The 22096-nt window shown below is 43.5% G+C and overlaps 1 protein-coding gene across 1 annotated transcript; it reads right to left on the bottom strand.

Moving 5' to 3' along the window:
- Positions 1–8459: 8459 nt before the first annotated feature.
- LOC127234724 (liver carboxylesterase-like) lies at positions 8460–22036 on the bottom strand. The gene is given in 9 exon segments (XM_051201820.1): positions 8460–8646; positions 9012–9084; positions 9477–9620; positions 10006–10090; positions 10092–10151; positions 10386–10466; positions 10597–10737; positions 11013–11128; positions 21952–22036. Coding segments are annotated over 9 exon segments (972 nt in total).
- Between the last annotated feature and the right edge of the window lie 60 nt (positions 22037–22096).

Below are 22096 nucleotides of genomic sequence, written 5' to 3'. Positions count from 1 at the left end.
GACAGGAGAGAGAGAGAGAGAGAGAGAGAGAGAGAGAGAGAGAGAGAGAGAGGGAGGGAGGGAGGGAGGGAGGGAGGGAGGGAGGGAGGGAGGGAGGGAGGGCAGGGGGGGGGGGGGGGGGGGGGGGGGGGGGGGGGGGGGGGAGAGAGAGAAGGAGAACATAAATGAGGGAGCCAATATTGGTTTGAAGATAACATTGAACACAAAGAAAGGTCTAGAGAACTACAAGACTGCTTCCAACTAACAATTTGAACTTCCGTGGAAAGGCTACCATAAATGCCCTTCCCAGAGAGTGAGATCAACAACTAACTTATCCATGGAGCCCTCAACTAATGCCTGTTGGAATCAGGAGCAAACATCCATACATAAACATTGAGTCGAAGTAGAATCCAGATGCAGATGGAGAGGAAAAGACCATGTGGCAGAAACATGTAGAGACAGCTTACCTGAACAAGGAGGAGCTAAAGGGCCCCCAGACTGATAGCTGGGAAGCCAGCATGGGACTGACTCAGGCCCCCCTGAATATGGGTCTCAGCCAGAAGGACTGAGCAGTCTAAGGGACCCCAGACAGTGGAGCCAGGATGTATCCCTGGTGCACAAAAGGACCTTGTGAACATATCCCCCATGGAGGGAGAACTGCCTTAGTCCCTACTTCACATGACCTATCAGATCTACATGACCCCAACTGGATGGCATTCCCCTACATATGGAATTGGGGTGGGGGGATGGGAGGGGAGGCTGGTTAGTGTGCATGTGAGAGGGCAAAGAGGGTAAAAGTGTAGGAGGGAGGGAGGGAGGAAGGGGGGAGAGGGAGCTGGGATCAACATATAAAATAATAAATTAAATTAAAAAAATGCTTTGACTCCAAAAAAAAAAAAAAAGACTTTTTCCTAGTATATAGGTTGGTTTAATCCAGCAGTTTCCATAATTCAATGTTACCCAGAAGCTATTGTTTTTTGTATACTAGAATTTAAAAAATCAATGTTCGCAAATATTATATAGGATCCAGATACCCTGGATATTTCCAAGTTTTATGTGGTTTATTTTTTATATTGCTTTACACTCTCTTTAAAGGCTCCATTATTTTTAAACTATTCATTTTTTTTTCTGTCAATATCTATTTTTTTTTTTTACTGTATTTGTTTATAGGTTTTCTCAATCTGTACTGCTTTACTGTGTACCTTAAATGTTCTCTGGCTGTGAGACAAATCTGAAAGTCCATGCCAGGCACTGCTTGGCTCAGCTTAGTGCATGGCACTGGCACAAGGTGTTGGTGGCCGGCTCCAGCTGTAAAGCAGCCGCTGGGAGCTGTGCCCCTGTACACTGCTGAGCACCAGACTGCCTGAAACACTGCAGGAGTAGGAAGGAACATCCAGCTCCTTTACCAGAATTTTTCTTAGCTTTCTCAGGCCCTATGTTTGGATACTTGAGCCTCCACTTTGGAAGTCATATGTAGTTGAACTTTCGTTTGTGCTGCCAGATCAAAATAATGACACAGAGACTTACAAATTATGAAAGCTCAGCATTAGCTTGGGCTTATCCCACTAGCTCTTATAAGTTAAATTAAATCAATTATTTAATTAAATAAATTAAATTAATCTGCTTTTATTAATCTGTGCTTTACCAGGTGCTTTTTACCTTTCTTTCCTTTTGTATGTCCTACTTTCCTCCATGTCTCATTGCTCTCTCTCCTGTACCTCATTCTTTCTTCCTACTTCCTCTCTCTGCCTAGAAGTTCCATCTATATCTAATGCCTAGCTATTGACTATTCAGCTCTTTATTAAATCAATCATAGCAATATATCTTCACAAGATGTACAAATATCCCACAACAAGCAGTACCTGTATCTTAACATTCAGCCTGCTGTGTGCTGTGCCATGAAGGAAATTAAAAGGCTGCAATTCTGGGCCAATATTCTGTCCCAGAAGACCCAGGAGATAAAGGGGGCTCTGGACCAGCACACAGAGCTATAATGCCCTGTGTCCTGATTGGTGTGTGGACTTGAGTACAGGTAAAATCAGCCTAAGAGTCCTAAATACCATTGAGGAGCCCGAGTTAAAAACCTATAAGTTTGTTCATAAACAACATGCATGAAAAACCCTGTGCATGCCATTCTTTACTCAAGCTTCTACGTCATCTATACTAAACCCACTGGACAGATGCTTTGATAATATTGTGGAGGTATGAGCCCCCAATGACCCCATCTGTTTTAACATTCCATTGGGCCAAGGGTTCTTCTTTCTTCATCTCCTTTTCTCCAAGCTTGGACTCTAATAAAATAATTCAGAAGCTTTTAAGGCCATTGACTTAATGTAGTGGCATTCAGCAGACCCATGTCCTTTTAATCTGAGGGTGGATAAGCTCAGTTCACAAGGGGGTCAAAATATGACCAATATGTAAAAATAAAGATAAGTACAAACATTTACCCAGTTTTTTGTTTGTTTGTTTGTTTGTTTATTTCTTTGAAGCAGAGCTTTCATTTCTTGGGTGACCAATGAGTTCACTGGGGTATGGTGTCTGAGTGAGAGGTTGCTTACAGGAACATGGAGAGCTCAAAGGCCACCCCAGCTGCATCCCTAGAGGTCTATGGTGGTTTTCACATAGCTCCACAGGTCCAAATGTCTCAGATCTTTTGCACTCTATTATTTCAAAGTTGATTATCGTGGGTTACATGGAACAGGTGTGAGTTCATGCGGGTCTATTGAAAGAAAACTCAGAGACACTTAAGAATGAATTTAGCCATTGCAGCTGCAGGGGACATCAGCTTTGAGGAACTGCCATGCATTCCCTATGTCCAGGGCATTTTTTCTCTATATTTACACTTTAGCCAGCTGATTACCATATCTTAGAACAACTTGAATGAGGCTTCTAAAAAAGACAATGCCATGTGCAAAGACTCTATTCATAGGTACCACAGGTTTCCTGAACCACGTTTTGCATAGGCCTTTGTCTCCTTGGTAAATTCCCAAATAAGGTTCACATAAGGAGGACAAAAGGTATCCTGTCAACAAATAATGGCTTAGGCTAGTTGCTAACTCGCCAGAGCTAGGCCAGGTGTGCTCAGCAGGTGGTTAGTATGGCTGACACACCAGGCCAGCAGGATCCCAGGCTAGAGGGTACTGCTACAGTTGACATTTGAAGAAACAGATGTTTACAGATTTGGGGCACAGGGTTAAAGAGAAACACCCAAGGAGAGGACAAGACACACTCAAGCATAGAGCATTCCCTTAACAGTTGCCATACTTCTGGAGTTACATGCTAAAAAATCTCTTCTCTGTTGTTGAATGGGATCATGTATGGTTGTTGCTTATGTGCACTGGATAGAAATACACCAGGGATATGCGATTGTAAATATGGTTCACTGTCTTCCTTATGACACCCTTTAAGAGGGTTCGACATGTTGTGGTGACCCCCAACAATAATTTTTTGTATTGCTACTTCATAATTATAATTTTGCTAATATTATGGATTGTAGTTTAAATAGCTAGTATGTGAGACTTGTGATATGTGACCCATGTGAAAGGGTTCTTTAACTCCCTAAAGTGGTTATTACCAACAGGTTAAGAATCACTGATCTGTCTCCTGGTCCTGAATTGTTGATGCTATGGGGTACACTATGTTTTACAACAGGAAGCAGTTGAGGGCCTTACCCAGGTAGGAATTTGAACCCAAAAGGTATAGGTGGCAGCTCTGTGGGACAGTGCAAGATAATGTCACAGAAGACCTGCACTGACAAGGCAGAGGTGAGGAGAGCCTGTGCTTATCAGGCTGATAAAATCACCTCATTAGTTCGCTTTTTTATTGTACCCTGCCATAGCCACAGCATGGACTCTGAGTCATTTTGAATATCTGTAAGCCTCACCCCAAACCTTACCCCAAACCATGGTGACTTCCTTGTCACAGACCCAGCATGGAGGAAGGAGCGGGGAGCAGGAGCAGAAGGCTTCACTAGAGCTCCTGAATCTCTAAGCAGGTGTGTACAGATGTAGAAACCACAGGTGGAGATGGGCATGGACACTTGAAATTTATACCCAGGAATGGGGGCTGCAAATGTCTACCCTGCAGACTGCAATAACTCCCACAGGATTTTGCAATTTGTCTTTTGATTCTCATTTGTTTTCTTTTCATTTTATTTTATTCTTGGAATTTTAATTTCCCTTTTTTATTTCTTCAATGACATATTCAACATTTAATACGTTTTTTAAACTCCATGGGACTATAGTTTCTCTTGTTGTGAGTAGTGAGTTTTATTTCATTGTAGCAAAATAGGAGAAATTATTATAATATTTCTATATTTGTAAGACATGTTTTGTATCCTATTATATGACCTATTTTATAGAAAATCCCAAGGGCTGCTGAAAAGAATGTGTATTCTATAGTAGTTAGATGTAAAATTGTGTAGGGAACTGTTAAGTCCATTTGTTGTATGATAGCACTTGTTTATTTTTCTGCTTTATTTGTGTGTGTGTTTTCCCTAATTACACATCTCCTATTCGTTCCTTTGCCATTCTGTACACACACACAACTGGCAAGCTCCCATTGAGATCAAATTTAGACAAACATTTTCAGGCCCTGTTGTTTCCAACACTAGGACTCTCTGAACTCTGAGATCTGGTCCATGAACAGGAGTTTCAGAATCCCAGGGAACTCTGCCAGGATACATAAAAAATACAGGTTAACAATTCTGAAACAGCTCAGTATGAATTCCTGGATGAGAAAGTAAGCAACATCACACTTCAGAGACAGCTGAAGACTAGCTTACCTTGGCTCTTTCTGTTCAGCTCCCAAGTCTAATAATACATTCACAACCCAGAACAGCAGGCTTTTTCTTTAGTGGTCTGAAGCATCCCACTGGCATGGTACAGCCATGGTTTCACCTGCTTCCTACAATTAGTAAAGAATTCTACAGATTCAGAGTCTCTATCCAATACTCTGTGTTCTTAGCCCTTACCAGGAAAAGAATCTCTCCGTCTCTCCGTCTTTCTCTCTTTCTCTCCTCTTCTTCCTTTCCCTCTGTCTGTCTGTCTCTTTCTCCCACCTAAGGAATGACTGTACCAGTAGCCATGTCACAAGAACAGTAGATGGCAATTAAAATTCAAGGTGTCAGCCCACCAGGAGGAAAACTAATGGGAAACCCTCATTAAGCAAAGTCATGAGGCTACAGATTCCAGAATATCTTCTGTTTTTGTTGTAACTTTACATGTTGCTGCTACAATCTTCCCCTAGTGGATGTGGGGAGTCCCTCACTGCCTGTATTGTGTGTTTATCCCATGAACACGTCCCAATCTTCTGGGCATTTTTATCTGTGGGTTGTCAAGAAAACGAGTCCTTCTTAACTTGTATTGTCTAATTCATATTGATAATGTTAGCTTATAGAATTTTGTTGAACAAAAATGAATACAAGGAAATGCTACACAGTTGGGGCCCATGAATTCCCCCAGGGTGCAGCTTTAGATCACAGCTCTGGTTATCAATCAAGGTTGATTGCTGGCCATTTTCTGTGTGGAGATAGATTTGGCTCTATCTGCAATCTTCCACATGTCAGCATCCAGTTATGCCAGCACCATTTGTTGAAGATTCTTTTTTCCATTGAATAATTTTAGCTTCTTTGTCAAAAATCAGGTGTTCATAGGTGTGCGGATTAATATGAGGGTCTTCAATTTGATTCCATTAGTCTGCCTGTCTGTTTTTATGCCAATACCAAGCTCGAGCAATGGATGGGTGTGCTGGGCGGTAACCTAGAGGAGGGCTCCTGGAAGCTGAAAGATGGTTCTAGTGCATGCCATGGCTGTAGGCGCTGCATGTAGGAGGCATGTGGGAAGTGAGAAAAAGCCATGACAGCTCCAGGAAATCAGGGAAAAGCTGTGGTAGTGGGAATGGGCCATGCGAACAAGGTTGGGGAAACAGTAAGGCCGGTACCTACCAAACATGCTTGGCAAGAAGCCACAAGGAAAAGGGCGAGGGTGGGGAATGTAGGTGGGGGCTGGGAACAGGGCAGGAGTGCAGTGACCAGTATGATCAGTCTCACTAACAGGAAAATCTTGCCTGCCCACAGTTCAAGGCATCTACTGTTCTTGGAATGACATTGTTTACACATTCTGCCAGCAGAGGGCACTTGAGACCTCTAGCCAGACACCTGTTTCTCACCACACAGCAGACCTGTGGGTATCTGGACCCTGGATTTCTCAATCTACAAAACTAATTTGTTACTGTTTGTAAGTTACTGATGCTATGTTTTGTGTTTGTTTTTGTTTTGCTTTGTTTCAGAGATGTGGGTCTTGTTATCTTGCCCCATCTCAGCCTCCAAACATCTCAGGCAGCAGCCACTAAGAGTTTAGTTTGTAGTTTATTATCTACTGGGAACATCATTGTGAACTCATGAAGGCAATATGGCTTGAGGAAATCAGGTTTCTATTGGCAACTTAGATATATGAGAAAACCTGAGTTTGCTGAGAGAGGTCATGAAATTTCCTGTAGTATCAGTACCTGAAGCTACTGCTTTATTTGAAGAAAGTCTGAGGCTTGGGGAAGAAGAGAGAGGGATGGGGAGAGGATGACGGGAGAGAAGAAAGGAATCTAAGCCAACTGAAGTCTTAAAGAAGATGGGGACACTTTGGGCTTTTACATGCATACATACTGTCTGAGTCTAATCAAAGTTTTCCCAGAAGGATAATCCCATAGAGGGTTTGTCATACATGACTGAAAGGGCAAATGCTGAATTAGCAATACTTATGTGGGTGAGATGGACACACACACACCTGCTCAGAGCATCCATGGGCCTATTCAGTGCTATTAAAATACTGAGAGGCTGGACTGGTATGCAAATATATGGTGCAGCATGGGAGGAAGAGAGAGATTCATGTCCTTTAGAGAGAGATAGATGTGAAGAACAGGCTGAGGTGGGAGGCCTGCTAGCCACCAGGGGACATGGGGTAATCTGGTTCTGGGCTGCTACAAGTGCCATGTGTAGGTAAAGGCCCTACTGCAGCCCCATGTCAATGTCCATGGCCCTGTTACAACCAAGGCCCATGAGGATGCCTGGGGTTGGGGCTGTCACATGTGGTCAAATATGTGGAGTGCCATATTTCATAGGGACTATTCTGATCAGAATAGAGTCATCTAGGCTTGAAATGCATCCAGGGACCATGCTCCTACAGCAGCTAGGGTCTATTTTTATGTCCATGGTCCTCTTTACCATTGGGAGTGGTATGGATGACCACAGTTCACGCCTCCACCTGGGGGCCATGTTGGTGACTGAGGGTCACTCTGAAGCCAGGCTGATGCATATCTGAGTGGCCTGTGCAGCCACCTGAGGGCATGGTGACATCCAAGCTAAGGATGCCCCCAAGGATCATATCTGAATCAGTGCTTCTATGGCAACCTGGCTCTATGGTGATACCTATGGCCCACATTGCCACCAAATGCCTCAAGAACCCCCAGACCTTGAGCTGTACCTGTGGCAAGTCTGGAGTCTGAGTGACATGTTGCTGCTGGGGCCATGTCAGCAATGTTAGTAGCCTGAGCTGTCACCTGTGGCCATAGTGTTTTCCAGGCTCAAATTGTTACTGAGGGCCATGTCTCAGTCTGGAGCCCCACTGAAGTCAGGGTCTGCATCAATGTCAGAAGATCTAGCTACCCCTGAAGGCAATGAATGTCCAAGCCCTGGGATGGGTAAGCTGGATCCGCCACTAACAGGAGAGCTAGTGTCCCACACTTGAGAAAGCTTGCCCCTCCCCTTCACCATGCGCCTAGGAGAGCTGCATCAGCCGCTTAACTGAGAGGAATGTTCTGAGCAGCCAGGACCAAGGGACTCAGCTGCCAACCAGGCACACATCCAAGGATTAGATTTGTTACACCCCAAAATCTACACCATCTATGATCTACTGCAGTGTTTGAAGGAACCAATAATGTGGAACCATAGCCCCAGGATCCCCATGACTCTGGCCAACAGCAGGACATTGGAGACGAATGGCAGTGGGGATCCAGTATTGATGGTGTACCAAATCCAGTGGCTGTGAACCTGACCAACAACTCATTATACAACGAGCACGTGCAAGTACAGCTGTATGGACAAGAGGGTACACTGCATGACACACAGCAGCTCCCAGTGCCGCTAAGATGAATGCACAGGCCATGCAGAGGCCAGAAAGAGGACTGAAGTGTTTTTCCATTTAAAAAACTTTATTTATTTTTACCTATGTTTTGCTTTTCTTTACCTTTCCTTTGGAGAAGGGATGCTGCAAGTGTGAGAGGAAGATGTGTAGAGACTGGGAGATGAATGGAATTCAATTGTATGGTTTGAGGTTCTCAAATAATCAATTAAACATAATAAAAACAAAAGAAAAAAGAGAAATGCTATCTATGCAAATGTTTGAACACATAAAAATGCACAAATGGGCTGTGTAACAATAGGATGAACACATTCTCCCTCAACCCAGTGTGTTTCCAGACATCGAGCACTAAAGCTCTGTGTGCTTTTTCTGAGCCCCCTTTAGCTCCTGGATATTCTGGGGTAGAGTCTTCATCCAGAACTGCAGCTTTCTGACCTTCAGGGCTCGGCCCACAGCAGGATGTATGTCCAGCTCCAGGTACTGCTCATCATGGACCAACTCAGGCCAGTAGGGTAGACCATTGCTGTTGGGGTTCCTGTGGATATGCCACCAACAGGAAATGGTGATGAGCCAGGCCAAAGACCCAAGGGAACAGGTGTGCTGGTGTACTGATATAGAAGACAAGTAATACTAACCAGTGATTTCTCCATATGGAGCAAGTGAAGCTGTCTAGTTTTGTGTCTCCCTCTTAGAGAGAAAACCTAAAGAACAGTACAATACTATAACTCACCCACCAGATCTCTATGGGTTGAGCAGTAACTTAAAGCTAGTCTAAGTATGCCCTGGGTTAGAAAAGACTATGGTACAATTAAGGACCATGCATGCTAATGAGTCACACCCACATGGGAGTCCTGGATGGAGGCCCAAACATAGGAGGTTGAGGGAGGGGCATGCTCTCACCCATGTCTTGCAAAGTTGGCCCAGTACTTCATCATCCTCCTGTTCAGCAGCTTCTCCTCCTCAGTGAAGTCAACTGTAGACAGACAGAGACAGGACCAAAGTCCTAGCCACCTCATGCAGGTGCAACTCATGCTCTCCTATAGCAACAACAGCTGAGCCTGGATCATAGGCCTGGCTTATACTCTCTTCCCTCAGCACTAAGAACCCAGCATCCATCCAAGACTACTTGAATTCTGTCTGGTTCACTCCTACCCCAGTGTGCTGCCATTACTTCTAGCACAAGCTAGACTAAGAAAGGTTCATATCCTAACATTGGTATAGTTTGTTCTTTTCAGCTCAGGAATGGTGAACACTTGATCCTTTCTTTCCCAGAGCCTCAGTTTCCTCAGCTGGACTGAGAGCTCAGTAATCCTTCCAAATGCATTAGGGACTCTATTCAGCTCAAAGAAAACAAGCAAGACTCACCTTTCAAGCCCCAGAAGTAGGAGCCAAAGATAAAGGCAACATGATCACCATGGTCAGCCCTCACATGGGATGGCCTGACATCCTTATGCTTGATGTAGCTGGGCTGGTGCTGGAATTCATAGAAGTAGACAGGAGCCTGTGAGCCTGGGAGTGAGAACACATGTTGACATGATGATTTCTCACATGCAGCTTTTCTGCCTAAACTTTGATGGCAAGAACCCTTGCTCTAAAGTTATCTGGAATCACAGTTGAGTGATGAGCTCCAAACTGAAAAATTGACTATGGGAAACGTGTTAAACAGTGACTCTGGTATTCCTAGATGAGTAATTTTGACAAGTCTCTAAGTATAACTAAATGTTTCTTCCTCTCAACCTGGATAAGATGTAACTCATTTACTCTAGACATAAGTATTTACTGAGGTAAATATCTTCAGAGACATGATGATGACATGAGTCAGGCCTGGACACTACAGAGCTCACCTGGGACTCACAACTCCCCCAACCCTTGGTCTTGTTACAGATGTACTCACGCTGAAAATGTGCTACTTGGAGTGCAGGGATCACAAACATGAAGTCTCCCATCATCTCTGTGAACCGTGCTTGGAGGGTCTGGGGGGTCCTCAATGTGCCCCATGTAGTCATCCATTAGCAGGTCACTACACTCAGGAGGCAGCATCTACACCAGGAGGAATCAGGAAGAGAGATGTTAGACAGACTCTTGGATAGGTATGCAGCAGTCTTCTAGTAAGGAATGTTGCCAGAGATGGGATAGGATATAGGTGGAAAGTTACAAGCTTTGGGTGAGCCCACACAGAAACACACACAGACACTAGCATTTATTTCTGGGCATGACATCTGAGAACAATATATGGGAACCCTCTTTATCAGGACAGGAGCCAAGGTCTCTCACCATCTGTGCTGCTGTGCTCTTCAGAACAGCTGGCAGTGTCTCTCTGGTTATGTTCTTAATGACATGATCAAAGCCTTTCATCTGGTGGGGGTGGGGGAGCAAAGGAGAGTCTTAAGTATAGGATGAGTTGGACCTAGATTAGAGTGTCTCTGAGTTCCCACTTCCAGCCATTTGAGTTTAGGTTACCAGGGGCTTAGAAATAAGGCCTTACCAAGGGGATTCCCCAGCCACACTCGTCACTGTCTACACCAATGATGCTGGGAACAGTGTGAAAGTCCAAAGAGGCCAACAGCTCCCAAGGATGCCTAGGTAGGAACGTCCCATCCACCACAGCAGGGATCAACTTGAAGATCTTTGGGGCATTAACGGTCAGTGTTGAAGATTATTCATATGAATATTATGATGCCCACTGTATACCCACACTATTTCCCCCATTTCCTATCTCATCTCTGGATGCTGCATTAACTGCAGAAGAAACTGGACATGAAAATTAGCCTATTTGTTACTTCTGCACACAGTACTGGAAGGAAACCTAACCACCGGGATTGGTTAACTGGCTCCAGTAATAAGTACTGGCAATCCCACTTTATGGTGATCAGGTGTGCCCAGCCACACAATCCTCCCAACCTGGTTGATAGCCAGAATCTCTGCTTCAGTCTTGTCTCGTAGGCAGTGTACCATGGCCTCTGAGTTTGCCCCAATAATTATGTGCCTTTTGAAGGCTGACAAGCAACTGTTCTTTCCTAGGGGGTGACAAACTAAGAGAAATCTGACATTGTAAATGTACTTTATTATTATTCAAAAGTCCAGGAATAGCTACAGTTACAAAATCACCATGCAAAAAGATCTGCTCCTCTATCCCCTGACCTGCATGTCCAGCACAAATCAGATCCCCTACTACTAGGCTGGCTCTTTAGTATGGGTGGCCTCCTCCTGTATCAGTGATGCTTTGCTCAGGAGAAGGCTACTCTGTGGGCTTTGGTGGGGCATTTGGAGACAGTTCTCTCCTTCCACAATGTGGGTTTGGGGGTTGAACTCTGGCTACCAGCTTGGAGGCAAGCACTTTTATCTGCTGAGTCATCTCACAGGACCTGATAAGAGAATTTGAGGACACATGTTTCCTGCAATTTCTTTTGACATGTCTATGAGTTACCCCCTCTCTGTAGTGTCAGACTCTGACTCTGCAAAACTTACCAGGTTTAACTAAGTTTCCCTCTGTCTTATTGAGAGTCTTCCCTGAATGCAAAGAAGAAGCAGGAACCCACAGGCCCCAGCATTTACAGGTTTAAGGAGTTGAACCTGGGAAAGTGGGAACTTACTGATTCCAGACTGACAGCTGGGGAACCTGCATATCATTGAACTAGACTCCCTGAATGGTGTGACAGTTGGGGGGCTTGGGAAGTTTATGGGGCCACTGGCTGTGGAACCAGTATTTATTCCTAGTGCACGAACTGGCTTTTTGGAGTCCATTCCTTATGGAAAGACACCTTGCTTAGCCTAGACACAGGGGAAAGGGTCTAGATCCTGCCGCAAATGATGTGACAGACTTTGATGACCCCCACCATGGGAGGTGTCATTCTCCCTGAGGAGTGCATGGGGGTTGGGATGGAGAGATGGTGGGGAGAGCGGGAAGACCTGAGGGGGGCACTGGGATTGGCATACAAAATAAGACTGTTTTAAAAATAATAAAAATAAATATAAAACAGAAAAAAAAAGAAGTAAGTCTGGAGGCATGATGGATTCCTAGGCTTGAGCCTGTGCTACAGTGGGGTGCTCTGTGTGTCATTGATAGGAAACAGAATAGAGAGACTTTGCTCAGACAGCAATTTGGATCCAAAGTGGAGAGTTTGCTGGGACAGGGCAAAGTCATTGACTTGAACTGACAAGCTAGAGGTTACAAGAGCCAGTGAGCAGGAGAGAGGGCCAAGCCAGGTCTACTATTCAAGCCTCACCTTTAGCGTCTGTGGAAGGCACAGCATGTCTGTCTTAGGATACCAGCAACCCTCCCTTAACCTGGAGTCACCAAGTTCACAGTCCTTTCAGTAACAAGCCCAGGGCAGGTGCTGAGATGGAAAAGAGGCTGCAGAAAGGTGTAACTAGAAATCCCGTGAGGTCTTCTCTAGGAGATGCATGCTGAGGATGTCACTGGTGGACAATGGGACACAGCTCTGAGAAGGTTGACATGGATGAAAGAGAATTGCATGAGCAAGCCCACCATCCTGAAAACTCTCCCTGCTTCCAGGACTTATGATTTCCTGAGTCCACATCCAGGGTCCATGCTCCATTGTAGTTGTGATTTTTAAGTCTACACATCACCCTCCTGCTCCAACATAGCTATTTCATTGAGACACTGCAAACCTGGCACCTCAGAAGCACCTCCCCTCTACCCACTCCAACTCTATACTGCCTTACTTACCATGGCCAGCTCCTACAGAGATTAACTCACAGTTCTTTACCTTTTCAACAAACATTTAATGGGAACGTTCTGGTTCTAGTGTCTTGGACTAGCTTGGTTTTCAGAGCCTGTAATACAGGTCTCTGAGTAGGAGCTTCAGAATCACAAAGAACCCTATAGGTTACATCCAGGAGTGCAGGATCAGGAGCAGCTCCCATCTAGCCCACACTTTCAGGAGGTGTGGTGTGGGGTTCAGTGTCAGTCAGTCTGGGGTACCATCTGGGGATCAGTCTTGCCTCTACATTCCAAGTCCCCAATAGTCCTGGGCACCCACAGCCTGGCACTGCAGAATTTCCTTTCTCCTAGAATGACACGGTGGGTTTCACTTCTCTCTCATTCTGAGTGTATGACTTGTTCCAACTCTTCATGGAATCTCCTGTGTGCCTCTATTATCCTCTTCCTCTCTCTGCCCAGAAGTCCTGCTCATTATGGGTCAGGACTATATAGAATATTTTCCCCTCCTGTCAATGGCAGGCTCATGTACACAAAACCAGTGTGGGTTTTAGTACTTTGGACAACCCACTTATGAGCACTGGGAGATGACTAGTGATTGATACCCCAAAACTACCATTGTCTGTCTGAATCTAATCTGGCCTTGGGTCACATGGTTTCATGTGACTAAGGATAGATGCATATAAGGTATGCATGTGAAGCTACCACAGACCACAGACCAGGCCAGTCATGGAGAAGTGAAGGGAATCATGTCTATTCTCCTATGTCATAAACAGTTGACCCAGTACTTCATCACCATCCTACTCAGAAGTTCCTATTGCTCAGTGAGGCCAGCAATAAATAGAAGTAAAACAAGGTTCAATGTCCAAGTCACACCATGTTGTTCCCCTCTCATGTGCCACACTTACCATCCTGAAACTGTAGTCTAACTCAGGGGACAGTACTGATTCCCACTAATGCCATCTTCCAGGCTCTAGGTTCACCCCTGCCCATTCTGCCTTTACCCATTTCAGCCTGTAATTTAATCTTCCCCAGGAGGCACCGTCTTCATAGTGACATAGAGGCATCTTCCTCTGACATAGTGACACCACTTAGGAAAATATAAAACCTACAAACTGAGGTTCTCTGATCCATGGCCTGACAGCACTGTCATGGTGGGACAGGAAAGTGGAACACACTGTGACCTGTATTTTGGGGGGTTTCTAGGACCTCTCTGATCCACTTCTATGGAGGGATCTCATACTTGAGGCTAGGAAGCATGTGTTATAATCCACTATTTCTGGGAGTCACAATCTAGTAACAAAGGGTAACATCCTTCAGTCCCTCTTTTGTATTTTATTTAGGTTACAAGACAGTGGAATCCACACAGCATCTTTATATCTCTCTATCCCACCAAATTGCCCCCCCCCTTCGCAACTCCTATCTTCTCAATCTTCGATCTTCCTTCCTTCTGTATGTAACCTTACCATACACAATATGCCCCTCTTTACTTTCTTTTTGTCTATGTTACTCTATCATCCCCTTAAGAAACTCCCCTATGTCCTCTCCTGGTTTTTCCGACTTCCTGATATGTTCCATGATAAACAATAGAACTAAGAAGCCAAAGATATAATTGACATATCAAATAGTAATATGGTGTTTGTCTTTTTGAGCTTGTATTAACTCATTCAGTGTAGTTCTTTTCCAGTTCAATTCATCTCCCTGAAAATCTCATAATTCAGGTATCTTTAGAACTGCATAAAATTCCACAATGTAGGCAAGTGGTGGTGCACACCTTTAATCCCAGCTCTTGGGAGGCAGAGGTAGGTGGATTTCTGAGTTTGAGACCAGCCTGGTATATATAGTGAATTTCAAGATAGCCAGGAGGACACAGAGATACCCTGTGTCAGAAGAAAAAAATCCCACCGTATACAGTTATCATATTTTCATTATTAATTCACCAGATGATGGACATCTGAGCAGCTTCAATTCCTTAGCTTTTCTGAACTTGAACACACAGTTTTCATTATAGAGGATATAATGTCCAATATGATACATACAGATCATGATCACATAGTAGTTTACAATTTAGTCTTTTGAAGAACATCCAAACTGATTTCCAGAACTGCTATACCAGTTTGAAATCCCAACAATACTGAATAGGAATTCCTCTTCACTAACATCGGCATTTATATTTGTTGTTACTTTTATTCTTGATGATAGCCATCCTAACCAGGGTGAGATGGTGTCTTAGTTCTGGTTTCTACTGCTGTGAAGAGACACCATGACCATAACAACTCTTACAAAGGAAACATTTCATCTGGTGGTTTGCTTACAATTCAGAGGTTCAGTCTATTATCATCATGTCAAGGAGCATGGCACCATATGGGCAGTCATGGAGCTGGCTACATCTGCATCAGAAGCAATAAGAAGTGGCTGGGACACTGAGTGTGACTTGAGCATATATGAGACTTCAAAACCTGCCTCCAGAGTGGCACACTTCCTTCAACAAAGCTGAGCCTACTCCAACAAAACCACACCTCCCAATATTGCCACTCCCTTTGAGAACCATTTTCTTTTAAAACATATTCCACCTCCTGGTCCCCAATGGCTTATAACCATATCATAATGCAAAAAAAAAAAAAAAAAAAAAAACTCATTCAGTCCAATTTTAAAAGTCCCCATAGTCTATCACAGCCTCAACAATGCTTAAAGTTCGAAGTTCAAAATCTCTTCTTAACTGCAATCCCCTATAAAATAAAAAACAGATCATGTGCTCCCAATGTATAATAGCACAGGGTATACATCAAAATTATAAAATACATTGGAAAGGAGTACAGTTTGAATATACTGGACCAAAGCACATCCAAAACCCAAATGAGCTGGGAAACTCCAAATTGTGCATCTCCATGTCTGATGCCAAAATGCTCTTCAGATCTTCAACCCCTTTCAGCCTTGTTGACTAAAACACAGTTCTCTCTTGGGCTGGTTTTGCTCCCTGTCAGCAACATTCCTCAACAAGTATCACATGGCTCTTGTGGTCTCCAAAGCAATCTAGCCTTCAACTTCACAGCTTCACAAAATGGCCTTTCTGGGACTCCATTCATGGAAACCCCTGAAACATTCCTGGCTTTATTTAGTTACTGAGGCAAATTGTATAGCACCTTTCTTCTATCCATAACTTCAGAACCACATGGCTGAAGCTGCCAAGTTCTTCTTCTTGCTGGGCCTGGAACATGACCCGCTCAATTAATTACATCTTCACCAGCTTTCTGTTTTCCTTCTCTGCTTAAGCTTGGCTGTCCTGAAACTTTCTTTGTAGACCAGGCTGGCCTCAAACACAGAGCTCTTCCAGTCTCTGTATTCTGAGTTCTGGAATTAAAGGCATGTACCACCACAGCTGGTCAAAGCTGTTCTTCAATTCCTTTTAACAAGTTTGAAACTTAACTGAGTGGGATCTTGCCCTGAGGTCATCACTGCCTTTATTCAATTTCTGAATTTGTTTATCTCCTTGAACACAGGACTTATCTCCATTCTACTTCCTAGTGCCTGTTTTCTCAATCTGTACATTTTATATTATTATTTGCTCAACCTGTTCCTTTTCATTATACTTTTTTTATTAGAGTTACCACTAATAACTTCACAACAGAGTTTATACTAGGGTGTTTTGAGTTTTTTCCTAACAACAGAATTAAACCAAAACTCCACTTTAGCCTGAGGCAGACTCTTGGGACAAGAGCAAAAAGCATCTAAAAGCATCCACATTTTTCATCAATATATCACAAGATAATAAAGTCTAATACTTGCTGATGCTGTGGATTCCTTTCAAGCCTTGTGCTGCTCGAGGCTGGCTGTCCAGGCAGCCATTCCTGGCATACCCAGAACATGGATATTGAAAGGATAAGCATTTAAAAAGATGTTCAGGGCATAACAGCAGTTCTTCTCAGATATTTCCAAGATACAGGCATCTCCTGGGTATAGGGGAAACTGTCAGCCTACCCAAGCTGTAGTTGCCCTTTCTGGGTGCTCAGGCAAGCCCACATGAGCATGCTTGGCAGGCACTTTCTTCCTGAGCCAAGCGTGCCTCTACATCCAAGGACTTCTGATAAAGTGACACCTGACTGGAGACACCATGGAGGAAAGGAGATTGCAGCAGAGTCAATGTGACTTTGGGAGGGGCTACAAAGGCAGGCCTAAGTTCCTTAATAAACGAAATAAATGAGTTTGCAGCATGCTCTGCTACTCACTGACTCCCTGAGTCATTAGTACTGTGTCTTCACTGACCTTGAAAGGATAATACTGAGAAAACAAAAGACCCAGGATAGCCCATAAAACGCTGTAAAATAAAGGAACTTCAGGAGGCATCATCATCCCTGACTTCAAGCTCTACTATAGAGCTTTAGTCTAGAAAACAGCTTGATATTGGCACAAAAATAGGTAGACCAATGGAATCGAATAAAAAATTGTGATATTAATCCACATACTTACGAACACCTGATTTTTGACAAAAGAGCTAAACGTATACAGTGGAAGGAGGAAAGCATCTTCAACAAGTGGTGCAAACACAACTGGATGATGGTATGTTGAAGACTGCAGATAGACCCATGTCTATTGCCAAGCACAAAACTCAAGTCCAAATGTATCAAAGACCTCAACATAAATTCAGCCACACTGAACTTCTTAGAAGAGAAAGTGGGAGGTACCCTGGAAAAATTCGTACAGGAGACCGCTTCCTAAACATAATACCAGTAGCACAGACACTGAGATCAACAATTAATAAATGAGACCTCCTCAAACTGAGAAGCAAAGGACACAATTGCCAAGACCAAATGGCAGCCCCCAGACTAGGAAAAGATCTTCACCAACCCTACATCTGAAAGAGGGCTGATCTCCAAAATATACAAAGAATCCAAGAAACTAGTCAACAAAACACCAAATAACCCTATTTAAAAATGGGGTACAGAACTGAAGAAAGAATTCTCAATAGAGGAAATCAAAAAGGCTGAAAGACACTTAAGAAAGTGCTCAACATCCTTAGCTATCAGAGAAATGCAAATCAAAACAACTCTGAGATACCATCTTACTCCGGCCAGAATGGCTAAAATTAGAAACACCAGTGGCAACTTATGCTGGAGAGGATGTGGAGAAAGGGGGAACATTCCTCCACTGCTGGTGGGAGTGCAAAACAGCCAATTTGGAGATCAGTATGGCAGTTCCTCAGGAAAATGGGAATCAGTCTAACAGAGGACCCAGCAATCCCACTCTAATGCCTATACCTAAATGATCCACACCCATGCAACAAAGACATGTGTTAAACTATGTTCATAGCAGTATTATTTGTAATAGCAAGAACCTGGAAGCAACTTGGCTGCCCCTCAACTGAAGAATGGATAATGAAGATGTGGCACATTTACACAGTGGATTATTACTCTGCAGGGAAAAACAAACAAAACAAAACAAAAACAAAGGAATCTTGAAATTCCCAGGCAAATAGATGGAACTTGAAGAACCCATTCTGAATGAGGTAACCCAGTCACAAAAAGAGGAACCTGCTATGCACTCACTCATATATGGATTTTAGACATAGAGCAAAGGATCACTAGCCTATAATACATACCACCAGAGGAACTAGTATACAAGGAGGAACCTAAGAGATTCACACAAGGTCCCTCCCAGAAGGGGAAAGGAACAAGATCTCCTGAGCACACTGGAGTGGGTGGGGGGCATTAAGCAGAGAGGGAGTTAGGAGAAAGAGAAGGAGAGGAGAGGTGAACATGTGGGACTAGGAAGGTTGAGTCAGGGAAGAATCGACAAGGGAAAAAAAAAAAGAAGAAGAAGAGGGAGAGAGATACCATGAAAGAGGGGGCCATTATAGGTTTGAAGAGAAAACTGAATCTAGAGAGATGTCTATAGACCTACAAGGATGACCCCAACTACCCATCTGAGCAACAGTGGAAAGGCTACCTTAAATGCCCTTCCCTGACAATGAGATTGATGACTAACTTATCTACCATTATAGAGCCCTCATCTAGTAGCTGATGGAAACAGAAGCAGACACCCCCAGCTAAACACTGAGCTGAACTCCTGGAATCCAGATGCAGAGACGGAGGAGTGATAAGAAAATGGGGACAACATGGATGCTAGCCCGGGCTATTATACCCAGGAAACTCTCGGTCACTATAGACAGAAAAAACAAGATATTTAATGACAAAGCCAGATTTTCACAATACGTATATACAAATCCAGCCCTACAGAAAGTTCTTCAAGGAAAACTCCAACCCAAGGAAGGTAACTACACTCACAAAAACAGGCAATAGATAATCCCATTTCACTAGAAACCAAGGGTAAAGCAGGCAAGTATATTCACAATACCACTGCCAACAACAAATCTAAAACAAACAAGCATTAACAATCAATGGACCTTACTTTCCCTCAACATTAATGGTCTTAACTCACCTATAAAAAGACACAGGCTAACAGAATGGATACAAAGAGAGAATCCATCCTTCTGCTGCATACAAGAAACACATCTAAGCTTCAAAGACAGACATTACTTCAGGGTAAAGGGCTGGGAAAAGATCTTCCAATCAAATGGACCCAAGAAGCAAGCAGTTGTGGCTATCCTAATATCTAACAAGTTAGACTTCAAACCAAAATCAATCAAAAGAGATGAAGACGGTCATTTCGTATTCATCACAGGAGAATTCCGAACATCTATGCCCCAAATACAAAGGCACCCACATTCATAAAAGAAACACTGCTAAAACTCAGAGCTCACATAAAACCTCACACACTTATAGTTGGAGACTTCAACTCTCCACTCACCGCCAGACAGGACCAGCAGTCAGAAACCTAACAAAGAAACAAAAGAACTAACAGAAGTTATGTCTCAATTGGGTTTAACAAACATCTATAGAACATTCCATCCAAACACAAAAGAATATATATTTTTTTTCTCTGCTCCACATGGAACCTTCTCTAAAATTGACCACACACTAGGTGGCATAACAAACCTCAACAGATACAACAGAATTGGAATAGTCCCCTGTATCTTATCAGACCACCATGCTTTAAAGTTGGAATTCAACAACACAAATCACAGAAACCCTACAAACTCATGGAAAGTGAACAATGCACAATTGCACCATACCTGAGACAAAGAAGAAATAAAGAAAGAAATTAAGGACTTCCCAATATTCAACGAGAATGAGGACACATACCCAAACTTATGGGACACCTTGAAAGCAGTGCTACGAGGGAAGTTCATTGCACTAAGTACCTATATGAAGAAAACGGAGGTTAATCACATTAGAGAATTAACAGCACATCTGAAAGCCTTAGGACAAAAAGAAGCAAACTCACCCTGAGGAGTAGATGCCAGAAAATAATCCATTTGAGGGCTTAAATCAATAAAGTAGAAACCAGGAAAACAATACAAAAAAATCAATGCAACAAAGAGTTGTTTTTTTGAGAAAATCAACAAGATAGACAAACCTTTATCCAAACCAATGAAAAACCAGAGAGAGAACATGCAAATAAGCAAAATCAGAATTGAAAGGGGGGGAATAAAACAATGGACACAGAGGAAATCAGAGATTTTCAGGTCACACTTTGAAAACCTGTACTACACAAAATTCGGAAATTCAAAGGAATGGACAAATTTCTGGTTAGCTAACAGTTACCAAAATTAAATCAAGAACAGATAAGCAACGTGAATAGATCTATAACCCCTAACGAAATATAAGCAGGCATCAAAAGCCTATGGTGGAACATAAGTTAGTTATCAATCTCATTATCAGGTAGCCTCTGCACTGTTGCTCAGATTGTAGGTTGGGGTTGTCCTTGAAGGTCTCCGGACATTTCTCTAGAGTCAGTTTTCCCTTCAAACCTATAATGGCTCCCTCTAGTATGGTATCTTTTTTTTTTCTTGACTATTTGTCTCCAGACTGAATCTTCCTAGTCTCACATGTTCTCCTCTCCTCCCCTTCTCTTTCTCCCCTCTCTGCTTACTGCCTCACCCACCCCCTCACTCCAGTGTGCTCAGGAGATCTTGCTCCTTTCCATTTCTGTGAGGGATGTTGTATGAATCTCTTAGGCTCCTCCTTGTATACTAGTTTCTCTACTGGTGTGAATTACAGGCTGGTGATCCTTTGCTCTATATCTAAAATCCATATCTGAGTGAGTACATAGCATATTCCTCTTTTTGTGACTGGATTACCTCACTCAGGATGGTTTCTTCAAGTTCCATCCATTTGCTTGTGAATTTCAAGATCCCCTCTTGCTCCTACGATCCTTAGTCTCTCTCTGCTGCAGGATTCCCAGGGAAGACTCTTAAGGGGACAAAGGGAGCCTTGGATCAAACTGGTAAATTCTGCACAGTTAGAAGCTGAGACTACAGAGAGGTATTAACTCATAGACACTTCAGAAGAAATTGTAGGAAATGTGTCCTCAAATTCTCCTACCAGGCTGGTGAAATGACTCAGCAGATAAAAGTGTCTGTCTCCAACCTGGTGACCAGAGTTCAATCCCAGAATCCACATCGTGGAAAGAGAAAACTGTTTCCAAATGTTCCACCAAACTCCTGGAGTAGCCTTCTTCCAAGCAAAGCTTACTGATACAGGAGGAGGCCACACATACTGAGAGGGCAGCCCAGTAGTAGGAGATCTGAGTTATGCTAGACCTGAAGGTCAGCAGATAGAGGAGCAGATGGATCCTTTCCCTCAATGGACTTGTAGCTATAGCTGCTCCTGGACTTTGGAATAGTAATAATAATGTAATACATTCATGCTGCCAGATATCTATCTCTGAGTGTGTCACCTCCTAGAACAGAACAGTGACATGGCAGCCTTCAAAATTTACAGAGTTAATAGGCATATAGGAGTTCCTGGTCCCCAACAAAATTCAGTTGACTTTAGTGGTCTCTGGGCTCCCTTCACCATGGACCTAACATGGGTCAATGACAGATTGGATCTTGAGCAAAGGTCATGTGTGTTCAGGGCCTATCAGCAACTCTCAGGCTCAACCTGAAGTTGAGCCAAAATGGCTTCATGCCCAGGGTGTGTGCAGCAGTTACACTCTGCTAGTGTGAACCCCTTGACTTCCTCCTGGGCTCTGCAATCTGATAGTGTAAACTTTGTTGACCTCTTCCTGAGTCTCCCCAGTCATGCCCACTGAACTCACCTCCTCTGTGACCCTGCTGTGGGTCACCAGGCTCTGGGAGGTCGCCAGGGTTCTCCATGCAGGAAGATTTGCCTGACTCACTCATGGCTACTGTTTATAGCATTCTTTGTCTGGACTTCTGGGCTCAGAGTTGGTGACAACTGTA

This window comes from Phodopus roborovskii, unplaced genomic scaffold (genome assembly GCF_943737965.1).
Source record: "Phodopus roborovskii unplaced genomic scaffold, PHOROB, whole genome shotgun sequence".
NCBI lineage: Eukaryota > Metazoa > Chordata > Mammalia > Rodentia > Cricetidae > Phodopus > Phodopus roborovskii.
This window is presented reverse-complemented; position numbering and strand designations above follow the sequence as displayed.